Here is a 20,822-nt window from a genome sequence, read left to right as displayed (position 1 = left end):
CAAGCCAGCCGTTCCTAAAGGGTTTTGAATGGAGTGCTTGCTGGAATGCTTAAACCACTTGGTGATCTCTCCACAAGAAACTTGGTAAATGAACACACACCCAATGTTCTTGAGAGCCGATCATAGAGAGACTGTAATCTATATACCCCAAAGAGGAATGACCTTTCCTGCCGCTCTCGACGTGAGCGGGTGTTTACGCCGTAATGACATCATATATGTAATGACGGCCAGACACAAAATTTCCGCTACTTTAAAATACATAAGATATCTATCTATAATTCCAGTAATCTCTGTGTGTATGTGTGTGTGTATGTGTGTGTGTCTGTGTGTTTGTCTGTGACCGCTGTTTCTCGACAACCACGGGTCCGATATACTTGAAACTTGCCAGGTATATTGCTGGGGACCCGAGGATGTGCCTTTTCAAGGTTTGAAATTAATCGGACAAGTGGTTCCCAAGGTATGGTCACCGTACTCGCAAGCCGTTCGCTTTGGCTTTGCGAATGGACCAAACCATTTCATGTAAATAGAGGGGGGGGTTCTACCGTACTCGCAAGCCGTTCGCTTTGGCTTTGCGAATGGACCAAACCATTTCATGTAAATAGAGGGGGGGGGGTTCTGTGGTCGTTACTGCCACGTGGTTTCAAAGTTTTTTTTTTTGTTGTTGTTGTTTGCACACATGTTTTTTTGCACCCACGTACGGGCACGCCCTAGTATATTTAACCTCCAGTAATGTTGCAGTCACTACAAAGGGATTAGTGTTACGATTATATTTATTATAATAATAACGTTACATTATTATTATGAAAATTATATATATATATTTTAAACTGACGTGAAGTCCTTACTTCAGCGGATACACCTCTTCAATCCATCAACTTTCCATTCACGACATTGGGATTAAAGTGTTATGGTTATATTTACGATATTATTATTATTACGAAAACGATACCACTGTATTAAGAAACCTGGGTTTAATTTGTCCGAAGCGGATGGTGAGTCGTAACGCCTGAGGCCTATACATACCGTATTGTTGGAAGAGCCATAACGCTGATGCTTTCGATATTTGATGGTCATTTTAACAATTGGTTTGTTTGTGTTTCACACTGAATGAAAAATGTAAAGGTAGAGCATGGCGATTGTGATATATGACAGGTTCGACGATATGTTCGGCATGAACAGCATATAAATCAAAATGGCGGTGTGTGGAGAGTCAGCCGCAGCACCACCGTAATGACATCACCCTGTCATGTGACCAGTTTCTCAGCTCTGATTGGTATACGTTTGAGGGGACATACATACATACATACATACATACATACATACATACATACATACATACATACATACATACATATGGACAAGCTCTGTTCAAGACGGCTCTGCCCGATGGGCTACGCCGTAAAAAAACATGATAGCTTCTTAATTACAGAATCAACATTTGAGTGAGAGAAACAAAGTTAAAAATACATTTCTGGGAAGAAATACTGAAATTATATTGTTGATTATGTTTCACTAATTTTGTTTCATACTCGGACAATTGCCATAAACCGACACCTGTCTTGTACTTGCACCATTCCCGCACTAGCCCAACCCCCTAACCCTCTCCCCACCAAAGGTAAAAATTGATGGTTCCAAATTGTAGCCAAAAATTGCATTCTTGATCCTAATCCAATGATAAGTTTGTACAATGAAATGCAATAATGTACATGAGCAACCTGCTCATCATCAGCCGTTGAAACCAAACATTTTGAAGATTTATTAATGCATTATCCTCATCCCGTTTGAGCCTTTCACTGATTATGTCACCCCATCCTTTGTGGAATCTGTACACTTTTTACAACATATATTTGGAAATTCAACCTGCCACATCCTGTTGATCTTTCTGGTAATTGTCTCAAATTGACAAGCAAAGAATCTGACAGATAAACCATCTTTCATTTCAATATGGCATGTGCTGTTTTGTCCTAGATGGCTGACGTACTCGACACATCTTACAGTGACAAGTCAAAACCTGCATTCGTATGCGAGGCCTCCTCCGGGTCCACCACCTCAACCTGATTGTTCACCCCATTTGCTACATTTTACTAAGGTACTACTTAAATCGCTTAGTTTCTTATTGGACATCAATGTGGTGAATAATATTTAGAAATCCCTTTTTTCTTCCACAGCTGTTGTTGCCAAAATTTATTTATTGTTTTTAAATGATACATTTTTACCTCCGCCACCAAATGTGGATGGAGGATATGTTTTCACCCCTGTCTGTCTGTCTTTGTCTGTCTGTGAACAAGATATATAAAAAAGTTGTGGACGGATTTGGACGAAATTTAGCAGAGAGGTAGTGTATGTGACGAGGACCAAATTATTAGATTTTGGTGAAGATTCAGATTCTGATCCGGCTACTAGAATTTTTAAGTGGTTCTTCACCATTGGGAGATAGGGCCAAAAACTTTATATAGCAGGATATCTGAAAAAGTTGTGGACCGATTTGGACGAAACTTGGTGGACCGTTTGGGTGTGACAAGGACGACTCGATTCGATTTTGGTGAAGATCTGAATATGGATTCGGATAAGGGAATTATTTAATTTCTAAGTGATTCTTCACCATTGAGAGATTCGGCAAAAAAGCGATATATAACATGATATTTAAAGAGTAATGGACGAGTTGTGAATAAACTTGGTGGACAAGTTGGTTAGGTGACAAGAACAAGCCGATTCGATTTTGGTTCAGGGCCGAATCCAGATCCGGCCTATCAGTGGGTTATATAAATAATAATAACCACCTTTAGAGGCCATTTTTCCCCGCGAAGCGGATGACCTAGCCTTTTTGGGGGACCGTGGTTGTTGTTGTTTTTTGGTCCCCTTTTTGAAGCAATGTTTTACGGCCGGATGCCCTTCCTGACGCCAACCCTTTTTGTCGCCTTTTACGACAAACAGGGAATTACCAGTGAACTGGTACTCAATTAGTCGACCTCGGAAGGATGACAGGCTGAGTCAACCCCCCTGGCGTTAATTCAGCGATCGACCGGGATTCGCACCCAGGATCCTAGGATCCCAAGCTGGTACCCTGACCGCTAGCCCAACACCAGGGATTAAACTGTTCAGCCTGGCGGAGGTATGTGCTCTATCGAGTGCCGTTCTAGTTTTATTGTATACATTGTCGAGACTCATCGAAGGGCTAGCACACTGAATGTATCAGGACATAACAGACAAAACAAGCATGGAGAAGGAAACTCGAAGGAGGAAAAACTGGAAAATGAGGAGGGATTTGGGTCCGGGCTAGCAAGGGTGAAAATGATAATGGTTTTGTATTGCGGACGATCTGAGATGGTGGTGAACAGCTGTCTTGAAGACCTGAAGGGAAGGATGAGATTGAAGAATATTTGGAAGTTGATTCCACAGGCAGGAAAAAAAGAGGACCAAATCAGTGGAAGTGGGCAGTCATCCTGGATTTAGGTAGAGTTACCAGAAGAGGGTTGATGATGGACCATGTGAGCCCAGCCCTGCAGAGACCTTTGGGGGGAGGGAGAGGCAAAGCGTGTAAAGAGCAGATGGTGCAAGACCAGAAAGAAGGCAGTAGAGAGAGACTACCAACCTGTCTGATGGTGAATTGATAAGCCATAGATACAGCTTCATCATAGGAGATTCCAATGACCTTGAAGACTTTGGTTTCCACAGCATAAAGCTGAGCAAGATGTGAGGCAGGGGAGCCAAGCCCAGAGGGGCAGAGCAGTACTCCATCAAGCTGCGAATGAAGGCCTTGTAAGTGGATAGGAGTTCAGGTGTGCCAAGTAAGTACTTTGTACGACTAAGGTGCCCATTTGACAGCTGGCTTTGGAGGCCAATGTTGAAATGTGGATTGCCCAAGAACGATTGCGGCTGATAGTGAGACCCAGGCGTTTGTGTGATGATCTTCCTCAATATAATTATTAAGAAAGTAGATTTAAGGTTTGACATAATTCCAGAGAGTTTGAGAGATCATTTATAAAGATCATGAATAGGACTGTGCCCTGCACACTGCCTTGGGGCACTGCAGCAGCAACAGTGAGAGGAGATGAAAGGATTCCGTTGCGAGGCAGACATTGGCTACGAGAGTGGAGGAATGTCAATCAGCCATATGTGGAGTTGGCCTTGGATGCCAAATGCAGAGAATTTGGAGAGCAAGGTGGGATGCCAGACTGTTTTGAAAGCATGAGATACAGTGTCGCTAGAGAGACGGCCCTGATCTCATGTCTGACAATGAGGGCCTCCATCCATTGTTATCAGCATGTCCAAGGTAGAGTGATCTATTCTGGAACTAAATTGGTGTTCTGAGATGAGGGTGTTGGAGAAACGGAAGGATTTCTTATCAATTGCATTGATGGATTCCATGACGATGCTGATGATTGGAAGTAAGCTGATAGTTCCGTAGTTCAGGGGATCCGTTTTTGCACCTTGTTTATGTAATGCACATTTTGGCTGATTTCCAAGCAGATGGAAGATGACCTAGCACAAATGGCATGGTGAAAAGGGCAGACAGGATGTGCAAAAGCAGCAGAGCAGGTTTTTACGACTCGTGAATTGATGCCGTACGATTCAGTAGCACAGTCAGTCGAGGGTTGTGAGAAACTTCTCCACCTTCTCAGGTGCAAAAGACACAGAACTGAGGAACAGTTGGGTACAACAGGGAAGGATGGGTACCTAGAATGATGGGTTGGGGACACAAGATTTGGAAGAAAACACAGAATTGTGGCATTCGGCCTTATGAGCGGAGTAGACTGAGGTGCCATTTGAAGAGAGGGAAGGGATGGAAGTGGAGCATACGCGAGACTTGAAAAGTTAATTTTTTAAATAAACTTGAAAGTTTATTCTTGAGGTTGGACAGATGTTTGTATTCTGGCTCTCCTGAGAGCGGACACATACTTCTTGTTGCGGACCTTGAGGGAAGCACTGAGATTGACTTCATTCGGATTTGCCTTCCAGGAAGAGAAAGCAAGTTGTTTCAGAGCAACTGCCTCACCACAGGATTCAGTGTACCATGGATGGGAAGAAGGGTAGGATAATTGATGTCGAGGTTGGGATTCATCTGTGCATGAGAGAGAGAATCTGTGCTTGAAGTTACATTTGGTTTTTTGTCCCCCGTCGTACCGCGGAGCGAAAGGGGGACTATGGTTTTCCCCTCCGTCTGTGTGTGCGTCCGTGTGTGCATGCGTGCGTTGAACCTTGTGAGCGGAATATCTTGAAAAATAAATGAACAACTAACTTCTAATCCGGTGTGTGGGTGTATCTAGGCATAAGGAAGAACGCTATTGAAAATTGGGTCGCCACGTCAAAATCCAAGATGGCCGCCACCATATATGTCTGAACCTTGTGAGCGGAATATCTTGAAAAATAAACCAACTACTAACTTCTAATCTGGTGTGTGGGTGTATCTACGCATAAGGAAGAACACTATTGAAAATTGGGTTGCCACGTCAAAATCCAAGATGGCCGCCACCATATATGTCTGAACCTTGTGAGCGGAATATCTTGAAAAATAAACGAACTACTAACTTCTAATCTGGTGTGTGGGTGTGTCTCCAACCCACTCGCAAATATTATCGACTCTTCCATGTTTCCTGCGTCTTCCACTTTGTCAACTCGCATCACTTCACCGACGGGGGACCTAGGTGTAACGCTTGTTGCTATGGTTGTCGGATTCGAACCAGGGTCCTGATCCTAATCCTGACTACCAATGTTACGGTTGACCATAGGTGGGCTCGAGGTCAAATCTTCCACCCGGATGATCACCAATTTAGCGACAGATAGTCCTTGAGGGCAGAGGGGGGTGGGGGGGGGGGGCACTTTCCGCTGGGTAAGCCGAACAGATCTTTACATCATTTTCCGACGTACAGAAATTCAGAGTCCTGTCGCTTACAGCTCGTTCATCCATCTAAAGCAATAATGGCTAAGCAATAACCCAGGACGGACCGCTGCATTTTAATGCTCCGAACGAAGGCTTTTCCCTCAATTTTATAACGGCCGAGGTCTTGCTCCACAATTAGTTACCGTTTCCAAGTCCGAACTGTGCATCAGGCCAACATGCCAGTGGTGAAAAACGGGATTGATTATAAATAAAAAAAATGGGTGGGAAGGACAGAAGCAAACATACTGATCTATATTCTCTTATATAAGCTCTTTCCCCGTGCCAATAATGCTTCGGCGGCTTATGGGATATCTTGAGGCCCTGTCGCGAACACATATTGAGACAGGATTTAGAGGGCACGAGCCAAAGAAACATTCTTCTGCGTTTTTTTTGTTAGCGGTCGTTGCAGTGGCTTGGTGGTTGCTTCCCCTCTCAGGACTTACTGTGTGGTCCATGGGCCCTTGCTGACCACAGTTTTCACTTCTCAGTGCTCTTAGCTATCTGTCCGCAGCTGCGTGCTGCATGCGTGATCTAAAGATTCTTCCACCGGACGATGAGCCACAATTCGCTGCCATTTTCCACCGAAGACTTCTCCAATAATCTCACACCAACCAACAATCACAACCACCTTGGCACTTTGACACTCTCCAACTCACTGGCTCACCCATACTTCTTCCTGAGCTCTTTAGCACAGCCTTTTTGTAGTTATCTCGACCTCCAAGGGATTCTCTTATATCTGGCACTTGTGCCGACTCACCATGCTTAGAAACTGCTCAAACCATTTGTATCAAGGAGCTGATACTTTAGGTACTCCACCTTTTAGGTGGTTGACACACACACACACACACACACACACACACACACACACACACACACACACACACACACACACACACACACACACACACACACCCTCACAAATATCGTGCATAAACCAAATGACCGAGATGGTTGCCATGGCAACATAATTCAGGCAATCACAGCTGTGATCTAATCAGGTTGAGATAACGTCATGAGGAATAGATATCTGAAATATGAAAGTTCAATGGTTTTTGTAATATCTCGTACACAAAAGTACATGATCTGTCATGGATGGTTGATAGGTCGGTCAGATGGAGGTCATTTCAATGTCTCCCATCTTCGACCTTGTCGGAAGTGCGTGGGACAAAAATATATGCTACATTACGAAGGAAAACGACTTGAAGGATAAATATTGGAGGAATGGTGAGGGTTTTACACATGTTACAGAAGGCAGGAGCATGTTCATTTGCTTCTGAACACACTTTGACACCTATCCTATTATAACGCACAGAAACAATACTTATGCTGGACGTTTATTGATGAAATAACACGTCTATCTTACTCCCTTTATCTCCATTGGCTGTTCCCGCAACGGTATTTTTGTTTTTCACTATTATGACTCTTCATGCTTATCGCCCAGCATGTTTGGCATTCTCCTTCATTCCTTATCTTCTTTTACTCTCCTGTTTTTTGTCACTTCGATGATTTTGTGCTTCTACATTCAATTTTGGTTGTATATCCACTTATAGTGGATTCAAATGCTTCCTTTGTCTTGCATGGACATTATATGTATGTATTTTATTTGTCAGATGAATTCTGATTAACTTCTGTTTAATTAAAAGCATAACATATTTGAATGAGATTTTTCATCCTCTTGACATGACATCATATGTCAAACCCTTTTAAAAGGGGCAATCTGACACAACCATTTCCCATGCAACATTAACCACAGTGCCATTATTAACTTATATACATATTATATTATATATATATATACACAGACTTGGCATTTAATATGGAATATTTTTTTTGTGGGGTTGAACTTACTTTTCAAAATGACTTAGAACCAAAAGTTCATTGGAATTATGTTGAAATTATTCGAGATTTTGTTAATGTGACCTTTAAAAGAAACAAAAACCACATTTGACATTTCGAAGCAAATAAATTGATCCTTGAAAGTGATGTAAACTGATATCGAACTCAATTCATGGACAGTACTGTGTTAAACTTCTGTACGTTTTCCAGAAGCATCTCTTTATTTTGCACATTAGCCAAAAATTTTTTCAAAAAAAACAAAAGCTAAATTATGACTGGGATTACAGACAGTAAAATTACAGTTCAGTACTTCGTGTAACCCCCACGAGCATTCAGGAGAGCACGTACACGTCGAGGCATGCTGTTCACGACATTTGCCAAGGTTTGGACAGGAATAGCTTGCCATGCAATGACAATAGTCTGCTGCAATTCACGCACAGAGGTAGGCTGCTGGTCCAAGTTGTCGATTTGACACGTTAATTCTGCCCACAAGTTCTCTATCGGATTCATATCCGGGGACATGGCAGGCCACTCCATATGCTCTCCACCACGGTCAGCAAGAAAGTGTTGGATCATGCGAGCACGATGAGGCTGTGCATTGTCATCTTGGAAGACAAAGTTTCCTCGAAAGGCTGCACGAGCAAATGGAAGCAATGTTTCTTCCAGAATGACCCTGTACTTGAACTGGTTCAGGTTTCCATTCAGAACAACCAGGTCAGTTTTGCCCCCTGCATGAAAAGCAGCCCAAACGGTCACCCCACCACCTCCAGCTTGGACTCTTGGCACTATACAATCTTCGCTGTGGGCTTCATGCACTTGTCTGCGCACTCGGACGTGGCCATCTTGACGATAGACCAGAAATCTAGACTCGTCACTGAAGGTCACGTGATTCCAGTGTCCTGGCTGCCATTGACGGTGCTCTCTGGCCCACTGCAATCGGCGCTGGCTGTGTTGTCTGGTCAGGCGTGGCTTTCTCAGGGGACGGCTGGCCCGATAGCCTGCTTGAACCAGTCGTTGGTTGACTAGCCTTCTGGATACAGGCACATTTGTCAGTTGCTGCCACTCAGCCCGAAGCCGATTAGCTGACTTGGTACGGCCATTGCAGACAAACCGGTGCAGCTGGCGATCATCTCTCCTTGTGGTTCTGCGTGGACGTTCTGGCCTCGGTATTGGAGTAGGGACACCCCTTTGAGCATTTCGTTTCAGGATCCTTGACACCTGACCTTGAGTGATGCCATACTGCCGAGCAATAGCACGTTGTTTCATGCCAGAATTTCGTAAAGCCACCACTCCATGACAAACAGCATTGTCAAGTTGACGGACCATCTCCAGAGGAAGCGGCAATAACTTTTGTAGACGTGCAGCAGTTGTTGTCCACTAATACAGAACGCAACAACCCTTATATACCCGATTGTGAAGCCAATCGTCAAATGTACCTGTCTTTATATTTTGTCACGCCACCTGTGATTTTAACCTGTTATTGACTTCTTGCTGCGAAAGACAATCAGTGACATGCTTCTTTCAACAAAGACATCACCGAAGGGTGAAAGAAACTCACCAGATTGATATACTGAGTTCAGAAAGTAAACCCAAGTCAAGAAAAAAAATAATTCCATATTAAATGCCAAGTCTGTGTATATATATATATATATATATATATATATATATATATATATATATATATATATATATAACTGTAAGAAATAGTAGAAACTCCAAAGTACGAGCAGGGCGTCTCATTTGTATTGAATATATATAATCGTTAGATTAAATAAGACGCGGACGTAGCTTCAGGACGTCGATCTTTAATTGTCGACCAAGCTTTCGACCAACAAAGGTCTTCTTCTGAGTCAGCCCCAAGTTTTGAACTTCCGTTGAACTTGGGGCTGACTCAGAAGAAGACCTTTGTTGGTCGAAAGCTTGGTCGACAATTAAAGATCGACGTCCTGAAGCTACGTCCGCGTCTTATTTAATCTAACGATTATATATATATATATACATATATATACATACACACACACACACACACACACACACACACACACACACTTGTACAGTATCGGTTGTTCCTAAACTTAAATGTAAATAATTTAAAGGATTGTTGTAAATGATGTTAATTTCACAACATCCCATATTCAACTTTATTTAAATTACAAATCTCAAACATAGTTTCTCCACCTAAAGCAAGAACCTTAACCCGTAAGCAATTGACTAGTTTCCCGACTGCATGGATCATCAGCTGGGCACCGTTCTTCCTCGAGGTTTCGATCCTTTCAGCCCAGGACCTCTCCAAACGGCGGATCCAAAACCTCGATCATGGATCCACATCAATAGATGGTACATCAGTAGATCCACAACCTCAGTTGCGTCCAGGCAGTCAGTCAACCCATCAATGCACCAACATATTGCATCGCACATTTGCTACAGGTCAATTGGTAAACTATATTTGAGGTTTTACATGTAATTAATTCTTTAGTTTCTTTTAACTTGTAACATCTAGCCGTTACTGTACAATTAATTATATTGTTTGTGGTTTTCATGCTTTGAAATGTAGTTGAACAAACATAAAATATCATATAAATGTAGTTTAACAAACACATTAAAATCACATCAACAAAGAATAAACATATAAATATATGAGAAACAGTATCGTGGATTTTCCACCAAAAGATAATGACAAATCAGCGGGAGAAGCCTCACCAAAAGAAATGTCAATCATCACACACATCTCACACACACACACACAATCCTGGCCAAAAATATTGGCACCCTTGCACTTTTTAAAAATAATGCACCATTTCTTCCAGAGAATTGTTGAAATTAAAAAATATTTTGGTATCCACATATGTTTTTATTTGGTTTTCAGTGGAACAAAACAAAAAAGCTGAAAAAAATGCAAAATCTTAGCTTGTTCCATACAGAAATCCTAAAATGGCCCGGACAATATTATTGGCACCTTTTAGAAGTTGTTGGAAATCATTAGATATCAAGCAGGCGATTCACCTTCACTTTGGAATTGAACTCACCTGTGGTGAGTTGCAGGTGCCTGCAATATAAAAATCACTCATTCAACCAGTTTGAATGGAGAAAAGGAGTCATTCTGCTGTTTCGTGCCACTGTGTGTACCGTAATGAGCATGGAGAAAAGAAAGAAAACTTCTTTCATGACACTGTAGACGTTAGTTTGTGGACGTTAAAGATGTGACGTGTCCTTCATGAAGAGAAGCTTATTGGCTTTACGGTTAAGGTGGCTTGCTGAAAATGTTAGCGTGTTGATTTTGAGCTACTGCCAAGCCGTTTAGACACCAGGTAAGTTGACTCAACATGTCATCCTTCTGAGATCGGCAAAATGAGTACATACCAGCTTATTGGGAAGAATGTGCCATTCGAGTATCCTGCACTGGAGTGGCTACCCGTCCATGATTGCACCCTCTATCCAATGGAAACTGCCTCAACAGCTGAAGACACCAAAAGAGTGGCTCTTCTTCTTTGTGAATAGGAGGCATCACTGGCATCCTGAACAAATTTCAAATTCCTGCTCTAACCTACAGGGGGCACTGCAACAGCGGCACAGCTGCACACCTGGCAAATGATGGTACCTGCAACCATGTGCTACATAGAAAAGAAGACGAATAAGATGACTGACTGTAGAAGAAATAAGTTATCAATTTTTACGGACCTGTAAAAGGTCACAGGTTGTCAAACATCTGATTCCCCTGGGATACTGACTTGGTGTAGGTGATGTTCTTTTCTCTCATCCCAAGATTTCAGACTTTTCAGAAAGGTTCTGTGCTAACTCTGCAACCTAGCATGTTCTCAACATTTCTCTGTAGTTGAACCCTTTTTGATCTTTGCAGTTGAACTCTTTGTAGTTGAACAGTTTGCGGTCAATTAGTCGAGACATATGTTGGAAGTTAGTGGGTATGGGCCTTGACCTGGCTGGGCATATTGCCGCAAGAAAAAACAAGCGGCTTCATTGGCTGAATTCAAGAGCCGTTGGTTGGAAGATTGTTTTCGTGCCTAAAAACACATCCATTTTTGATTAGCTAGTGAGACCTTCTCTCACCAAGGTGACAGACCATGCAGGAAGCCCCACCAATGTTCTGCGCGATTTTTTGATAACAATAAAACACACTTTGACTTTATAAATTATTACAGACACAAAAGATGTACATAACTGACCGCAAATCAGCATAGGACGAACGCCTCAGTAAAAAGTGAGTTTTTTTAGTGCTTTCTTTTTTGCTTGGTGTGGGCGAGGGGGGGGGGGGGGGGCAGGGGGCGGGGGGTCAATACCGAAAACGCTCGCTTCCTCTTCCCACGGCATTTAGCATACCTCGATCAGCATCGTGTTTATTTCATCCATTGTTAATCCCATTTGCCGACGCACATAGGCACCAGCCTTCACCAGAAAGGCTATATATTCATTCTATACCTGATAGTGTGAGCCTGGTGTTGGCTTGCGATCCTAGGATCCTGGGTTCGAATCCCGGTCGATCGCTGAATTAACGCCAGGGGGGTTGACTCAGCCTGTCATCCCTCCGAGGTCGGCAAATTGAGTACCAGCTTGCTGGGATGAATGATCACGGTGTGTACCCCGATTTAGAATAGGTACACCGTATCCCTGCGCATCGTAAGAGCGTGAACAAGGGTTGGCGTCAGGAAGGGCATCCGGCCATAAAAACATTGCCTCAAACAGGGAACCATGATTGTCATGGGGCCCGCAAGGCTAACTCCCGCTCTAGCGGGGAAAATGGCCTTAAAACGATCATTCATATATTCATATTCTATACTGATAGGTTTGTGAAGGAGGGGATCAGTTTTGTAACTTTCCTCATGGAAAGGCATGGTGTTTGCAATTTTCCATCCAATAATCCAAGGAAATTGTCCATCCAAGAAGATCCTGTGAAAGAGGGAGGGCATGATAAGACTTAAACATGTGTCTTGAGAATTAAAACACACGTCATCAGGACCTGGACCAATTGTGGAAGAGGCGTCACGCTCTGTAAGAAACATCTCCACTATTGCAAGGGAAAAGAGCACATTCTGAAGGGAACATTCTGTAAAAGTAGAAAGGATGGGTACAGGAAGGAAGAGTATTGACAAGGGATAAGGATTTGGGACCTTGCCTTTTGAGTGAAAGCAAAGTTCAAGAACTTTGCTTTTTCTGGAGCTGTGTGTGTCCAGCATGAATCCTCTCCAGCATGAATCCTCTCCAGCATGAATCCTCTCCAGCAGGAATCCTCTCCAGCAATTCACCAACCTCTCACCACCCTTCCTTCCCTTAAGGAGGGAAGGAATGGAAGGGGAATGTGTAACAGACATAGACCCGACACGTTTTGGCAGAGGGGTTGTGAGAAGTTGGTGAATTAGGATTGCAGGTGAGCCTGATGTTGGACTCTGGCGGGCTCTTTGAGGGAGAGATACATAATGGTTCTGAGCTGTGCGGAGAGACTGAAGGTTCCCACGAGTAGGATTTGCCTTCTGGTAGGAGAGCATGAGTTGTTTTCTTGTGATTGCCTCACCACATACACCAGTGTATCAGGGTCAATTACGATGGTTCGAGAAGTTGAATGTGGCATGGAATTAACTTGTGAAGAAGATAGTCTGGTGTCGAATAAATCTGAATTTTTATTTTTTTATTTTTTTTGTCTACAAGATCGAGACGCGTGTAAGACCAACCCCTCCAGTTTCCTCCCCCGCCCCCAATCCCACCCACTCCTTGACAACCCTCCCCCCCCCCCCCCCCCACTCCCTCGCCACCATCCCCTCTCTCCAACATACTCAGAATTCCCTGGGCGTAGAATGGGTATCTCATCTAGTTATATCAAAACGAGCAAGCATGTGTTATCGAGATAAATATTTCTACCAGGGAGGTCTCAAAATTCTAAGATTATCCCAAATTCTACAATATCAAGGTGTATAATCCCTCAAAAACTTCATATTTTCCTCAAACTTATTTTTTCCTCATAAGTATATTACTTCCCCCAAAGCATATTACTCCAATAAAAAAATATAAAATGAACCTACCATTTTTTTCGATACCACAATAGCAAAGAAGTTATGATTATGTAAACTGATCATCAAATACTTGTAGTTAGATTATATCTACACTACATGGCCAAAAGTATGTGGACACCCCTTCTAATTAATGGATCTGGTTGTTTCAGCCACACCCATTGCTGACAGGTACATATAATCAAGCACAGCCATGCAATCTCCATAGACAAACATTGGCAGTAGAACGGGCCATACTGAAGAGCTCAGTGACTTTCAACGTGGCACCATCATAGGATGCCACCCTTCAAACAAGTCAGTTCGTCAAATTTCTGCCCTGCCTAAGCTGCCCCGGTCAACTGTAAGTGCTTTGTTGAGAAGTGGAAACATCTCGGAGAAACAACAGCTCAGCAGTGAAATGGTAGGCCACACAGGCTCACAGAACGGGACTGCGGAGTGCTGAAACGTGTAGCGTGTAAAAATTGTCTGTCCTCAGTTGCAACACTCACGACCAAGTTCCAAACTGCCTCTGGCAGCAACGTCGGCACAACAACTGTTCGTCGGGAGCTTCATGAAATGAGTTTCCATGGCCGAGCAGCCGCACACAAGCCTAAGATCACCATGCGCAATGCCAAGCATGGGCTGGAGTGGTGTAAAGCTCGCCGCCATTGGACTCTAGAGCAGTCGAAACGCGTTCTCGGGAGTGATGAATCGCTCTTCACTATCTAGCAGTCCGACTGACAAATCTGGGTTTGGCGGATGCCAGGAGAATGCTACCTGCCTGAATGCATCGTGCCAACTGTAAAGTTTGGTGGAGGAGGACTAATGTTCTGGGGCTGTTTTTCATGGTTCGGGCTAGGCCCCTTAGTTCCAGTGAAGGAAAATCTTAATGCTACAGCATACAATGACATTCTAGATGATTGTGTGCTTCCAACTTTGTGGCAACAGTTTGGGGAAGACCCTTTCCTGTTTCAGCATGACAATGCCCCTGTGAGCAAAGCGAAGTCCATCCAGAAATGGTTTGTCGAGATCGTTGTGGAAGAACTTGACTGGCCTGCACAGAGCCCTGACCTCAACCCCATCGAACACCTTTGGGAACGCCGACTGCGAGCCAGGCCTTATCGCCCAACATTAGTGCCTGACCTCATTAATGCTCTTGTGGCTGAATGGAAGCAAATCCCCACAGCAATATTCCAACATCTCATGGAAAGTCTTTCCAGAAGAGTGGAGGCTGTTATAGCACCAAAGGGGGGGGGGGGGGGGGGGACCAACTCCACATAAATGCCCATGATTTTGGAATGAGATGTTCGACAAGCACATACGGGTGTGATGTTTGGGTATCCACATACTTTTGGCCATGTAGTGTACCTTAGTTATGGACTGAGTAAGAATCAAAAAGTATGACATGAAAATGGATTTTAAAATACACAAGGAACTTCTCACATGTCAGGTTTTGTATATCCTTATGTCAGGATTTGGATGTGGAAGTCGAGTCTGAAGCTTGTTTGCTGGACCATTCACCATGTGAAGAGGATAAACCAAGTTGGTCACAGTCCTGGCCTCCCACAGTGTGGCACTGCTTCCTCAGTGGTGAGTTGCTCACACATCCGGTCTTGCTTGCAAGGAGGTTATGTGGTTACAATCTTTAGATTATTGTATTTTAGCCTTTGTGGTTCTGGTTTATTTCTCAAAAAAGGTTTATTAAATAAAAAAAGTCATAATTGCAAAGTTGGGAATATTGAAATTTGAATGACCAACCATGAAGGGTGGTGAAAGTAAGGTTAATTAACACAGCTCTCTAGATAGCCTAGTGCAGGGCGACAAAGGAGCAGATGTCCAGGACAACGGAGGAGAAACTTGCGGAGCCCAGCACGGAAGGTTACTCATCGAGCACTGCTTGCACTAAAGGAAGTTGCGACCCCACCCAGCCAGCCACTCCTCTCCTCCTCAAGGGTGTTGCGGCGTGCGGACCGGAGAACCCATTTATTGTTGTGGTTGGGCCTAGTTCACAGACACGGTTCACCTCATCTCCACAAGCTCTGCTACGTTTTGACACAAACTCTTCTGTCCTGTTTGTACCCACTCTGTCTATCTGTTGTGGGGTCTGAGGTCTTAAGACAGTTGATTAAGAATCCCAATCTTTCGGTGGTACCATGGGTGCATATTTTGTTGTGGGTTAGGAGAATGGGTAGTTGACTCATTTATTTGTTCTGTCTTGCTTCCTTTTTGTTTCCTCCCGCATGCCATTTCGTCTTTCTTAAATATAATAATAATAATACATTTATTTTGTATAGCGCTTTTCAAGAAACCCAAAGACGCTTTGACATAGTACGTAAGACAAAAAAGACAAAAATACATAATTAAATAACCAAACAGAAAGGAAGGAGAAGAGACGGTCAGGGGTTGAATGCGGTGTTGAACAGGTGGGTCTTGAGTGATGATTTGAATGTGGTGAGTGAGGAGGAGTCTCTGATGGTTTGAGGTAGTGAGTTCCAGAGTGTGGGAGCGGCGATGGAGAAGGCCCTGTCCCCCCAGGATCTGAGTTTGATCCGGATGGGGGAGGGGGGGACAGGAGGTTGGCAGCTGCAGAGCGGAGGGTGCGGGTGGGAGTGTGTCTGGGGAGGAGGTCAGTCAGGTAGGATGGGGCCAGGTTATGGAGGGCTTTGTAGGTCAGGAGGAGGATTTTGTACTGGATTCTCTGGGAGATGGGGAGCTTGTGAAGGACGGGGGTGATGTGGTCCCGGGCCCGGGAGTGGGTGAGTAGACGGGCAGCGGAGTTCTGAATGTATTGACGTTTATTGATGATATTTGAGGGTGAACCATAGAGGAGGCTGTTGCAGTAGTCCAGACGGGAAGTGATGAAGGTGTGGATGAGGGTTTCTGCAGCTGTGGAGGAGAGGGATGGACGGAGACGGGCAATGTTTTTCAGATGAAAGAAGGCTGTCTTGGTGATCTGTTTAGTGTGTTTGTCGAAGGAGGGGGTTTGGTCAAAGATGATGCCAAGATTCCGGATGTGAGGGAGGTGGATACTGGGATACCGTCGATGTTGAGGGTGAAGTTGTGGGTGGATTTGGTGAGCGTTTTTGGTCCAATAATGATTATTTCGGATTTAACACAGTTTAGTTTGAGGAAGTTGATTTGAAGCCAGGATTTTATTTCAGTGATGCAGTTTGTCAGGATAGAGTGGGTGACGGTGGAAATTGACTTGGCGGAAATGAAAAGCTGGATGTCATCGGCAAAGCAGTGGAATTGGAGACCATGACGACGGATTAAGTGACCAAGGGGGAACAGGTACAGGATGAAGAGGAGGGGACCGAGAACTGAATCTTGGGGGACACCTTGGGGGAGGGGAGCAGTGGGGGATTTGCAGTTATTGATGGAGATGAACTGGTGCCTGTCGGAGAGGTATGATTTGATCCAAGAAAGGGCAGTGCCAGTGATGTTAAAGGTGGTTTCAAGTCGGGTAAGGAGGATGATGTGATTGATGGTGTCAAAGGTGGCGCTGAGGTCGAGAAGGATGAGAATGTTGAGGTTACCGGCGTCGGAGGAGAGGAGAAGGTCGTTGGTGATTTTGAGGAGTGCAGTTTCCGTACTGTGGTTGAGGCGGAATCCGGATTGGAATGTTTCATACAGGTTATTGGCAGAGAGGTGATGTTTGAGTTGAGTGGCTACAGCGCGTTCCAAAACTTTTGACAGAAAGGGTAGGTTGGAGATGGGTCTGAAGTTATTTGGGGTGTCAGAGTTGAGTCCAGGTTTTTTCAGAATGGGGGTGACAGCAGCGATTTTGAGGGATGGTGGGACGATGCCAGTAGACAGGGAGGAGTTTATTGTTGCAGTGATAAGTGGAGAGAGAGCAGGAAGGCAAGCCTTAACAAAGCTGGAGGGGATGGGGTCCAGAGTGCAGGTGGCAGTTTTCATTCCTATGAGGAGTTCAGAGAGGTCAGTAGGGGAGACTGGGGAAAACTGAGATCGGGGTTGGCAGGATAAGGGGGGCAGATGGTTTGAGGGGGAGCAGATGAGGTGGTGGTTAAGCTGCTGTAGATGTTGTCTATCTTGCTTTGGAAGAATGAAAGGAAAGAAATGCAATTGTCGACTGTGAATGACTGGGTGGTGGTATCCAGGGGGCTGAGGAGTTTGTTTATTGTGGAGAAGAGTGCTTTTGGGTTTCCGGAGCCAGAGTGGATTATTTGAGAGTAGTAGGTGGAGCGGGAGAGGGCATCTTTGTAGTGCTGCAGGTGGTCTTTGTAGGCTTGGAAGTGGATTGTGAGACCTGTTTTATTACGTAGTCTTTTAAGTTGGCGGGCACGTGTTTTCATCAGGCGGAGTTCAGGGGTTGTTACCGTTCAGGGGTCAGACCAATATACTTGGTCTCTGGGTGATTGTGGCTGTGATAGCTGCTTAATTTTGTGGTTCAAGAGACCTCTCAGGAGAAATAATTGGTTGCGGCTTCCACACCGCATAGAGGACCAAGTCACGTGCCTTCTTAGGTTGCTCGGCCTAATTAGATCCAGACACGTGACACCTATCGGGGCAATGCTGGGCTGGTTTGGGACTCCCAATCTATATGGTGATGTGGATCCGACAGGGGAGTCTTCAAAATGGTTGACCGTTGTGATCACTTTGATGCGACCCTTCGGATTTGAACCAGGTGACAGGGCGAGTCTGACGGCTGTAACAATATCGACAGTTGTGCAAAGGGAACAGGCAGGCAGACAGACAGACAGACAAGAGATGCAAGGGCACGCATGCAGGCATACAGATATATGGGTATACATACACACATGCAGGCATACAGACATATGGGCATACAAAAAAGTATGGGCATACAGACAGGGCAAAGGTGCAGAGGGAAAGAACTAGAGAAGGGGCATGTAGGCAGACAAGAAAGGTTGACCATTGTCCTAAATGTGGAAAAGAGTGCATGTGGATTGGTGAATGGTGTGGTGCTGGTGTTTTACTCTTTTAAAGGAGTGGAGAGAGAAACTTGACTGGGCAAGCATTTTATCTATAAATATTCACGACTTGAATAACATGGTAGTGATGATTCTCTGTGCTAATAATTTTGCGGAAGTCATTTTTCAGACACCTTAGAAATAACCAAAATAATCATTAATTTTGGCCAAGGTGCAACCATGATAAATCCCATGTTTTGCCAGGATTTTATTGAACTTCATTCTGCGACTCAGCATTAACAACTTCTCAATCTGGTCAATTATTCATGGAATTATGGCATTCAAGGGTAATCCTCAACAAATTCACGGCCATGCATTAACTTTGTAAGCTATTTGGTAATTGTGGAATAATTAGGGACACTACTATCTCCACACACAGCCACCATGCATATGTGGAATTCCTTGGCATCAGTGCCTTGTTTGCACAAATATTTGGTCTTTGAAAAATCCTCCAATTGCTAAAATCCATAACCTTACAACATGGACAGTTTCGAAATTCTCTTAAACCAAAATAAGTTAAAGAGATATCAAAAGAAGAGCTAACCAAAATCTTTAGCAGTGTCATGAATTTATTCAGACACTCGTGTTGCACAGATTATTTTGAACAGTAAGGGGCCATAAGTGTTTCCTTCACAGACTCCAGCTAAAGCTGGACAATCCGTGTCCATGTGTGCATGCTTGTCATTTCCTGTGACTGCATTTTGTACAAGGCATAGCACAGATTTTGTGAGATGTCATTTCTCTGATTCTGATGTACCATACTCTGTGGCGGTGCTGCTGAAGCAGTTTTTTGGCAAGGGTTATATTGATTGGATTGCCATCGCCTTCCCAGGAGAAGTTGTGCCAGGAATTTGGAATTTATTAGTGTACCTGTGATAACCCACCTGCTCTTCGCGAAGGACACCGTTGGGTCTTTAATGTCCACCAACTAATGCCAGCAAACGCGACGCCAAGTTTAACGTCCATCCGAGGGATGGCACACACATTGATTAATCACTCTGCTTGTGAAACACTGAGATGACAGTTTATAGTGGGATTCAAACCCAGGCTAGACAGCTATGGGATATGTATGTGTACCTCTTGGCCCTCCTGCTAGCTCTGAGATGCCATCTATATATATAAAGTAGAGTTGGCCTCTGTGTCTGTATCCTGATCTATGTATGATCTCTAAGATCTCGAGAACCCGTGGACGGATTTGCGAGCGGAAAGTACTGTTCGACTCGGGATGGTCCCAGGAATGTCACGGAGACATAAACATTTAAAAAATTTCGGGTTTTAAAATTAGCGTATTATTAGCACTAGCAGAAGAGAGAGGGATTCGAAGGGAGGGAGCGCAGCGCTTCTAGCGCTTCTGACTACAGCACACCTTAAAATTAAAAAAACTTCGGGTCTACAATCTCTAAGATCTCGAGAACCCGTGGACGGATTTGCGAGCGGAAAGTACTGTTCGACTCGGGATGGTCCCAGGAATGTCACGGAGACATAAACATTTATAATCACTTGCTAGCGAATAAATAATAACGCATAAATACCTTTCAGCAGCGCGTAAAATAATCTTTCGTTTCAAGTCACTCTCACAAATAGCTTTCCGGAAATGACGGGTCGAAGTGGTCGAGCTGTTAGCATGACGCCTTATCTTTTCAGAGTCCGGGGTTCGAATCACCCCTCTGACATTTATTTTTCGCTTTTATCACGTCCTTTCCCGCACAATTTTTGGGACAGATCCCGTTGAGTGTTTTATTAAAGTTATTGTTTTGTCATTTTCTTATTGTTTTCATGTTTATTTGGCTTGAAACAAAAAAATTATGCCGCCGTTAGGCGTTATGACATCCGATCATAATGCAGCTAATTAGCTTCTAAAAACCAAGAGTCTGCCGTCTATCTATATATATAAAGTAGAGTTGGTCCTGATCTATGTATCTATGATCTCTAAGATCTCGAGAACCCGTGGACGGATTTGCGAGCGGAAAGTACTGTTCGACTCGGGATGGTCCCAGGAATGTCACGGAGACATAAACATTTAAAAAATTTCGGGTTTTAAAATTAGCGTATTATTAGCACTAGCAGAAGAGAGAGGGATTCGAAGGGAGGGAGCGCAGCGCTTCTAGCGCTTCTGACTACAGCACACCTTAAGCAGAAGAGAGAGGGATTCGAAGG

At 44.0% G+C, this 20,822-nt stretch overlaps 1 protein-coding gene across 1 annotated transcript in view; it reads left to right on the top strand.

The window, feature by feature from the left end:
- Positions 1-15,362, top strand: part of LOC144894174 (HMG box-containing protein 1-like) — a 58,224-nt gene extending 42,862 nt beyond the window's left edge. The window contains exons 4-5 of the mRNA XM_078786257.1: positions 1,969-2,089; positions 15,186-15,362. Of these exons, the coding sequence (XP_078642383.1) occupies positions 1,969-2,089; positions 15,186-15,362 (298 nt within the window). The remainder of the gene's footprint in view (positions 1-1,968; positions 2,090-15,185) is intronic.
- Positions 15,363-20,822: the final 5,460 nt, after the last annotated feature.

Source organism: Myxine glutinosa, chromosome 11 (assembly GCF_964187855.1).
Source record: "Myxine glutinosa chromosome 11, kmMyxGlut1.1, whole genome shotgun sequence".
NCBI classification, from domain to species: domain Eukaryota; kingdom Metazoa; phylum Chordata; class Myxini; order Myxiniformes; family Myxinidae; genus Myxine; species Myxine glutinosa.
Note: the sequence above shows the minus strand (reverse complement) of the source record. Positions and strands in the feature narration are given on the sequence as shown.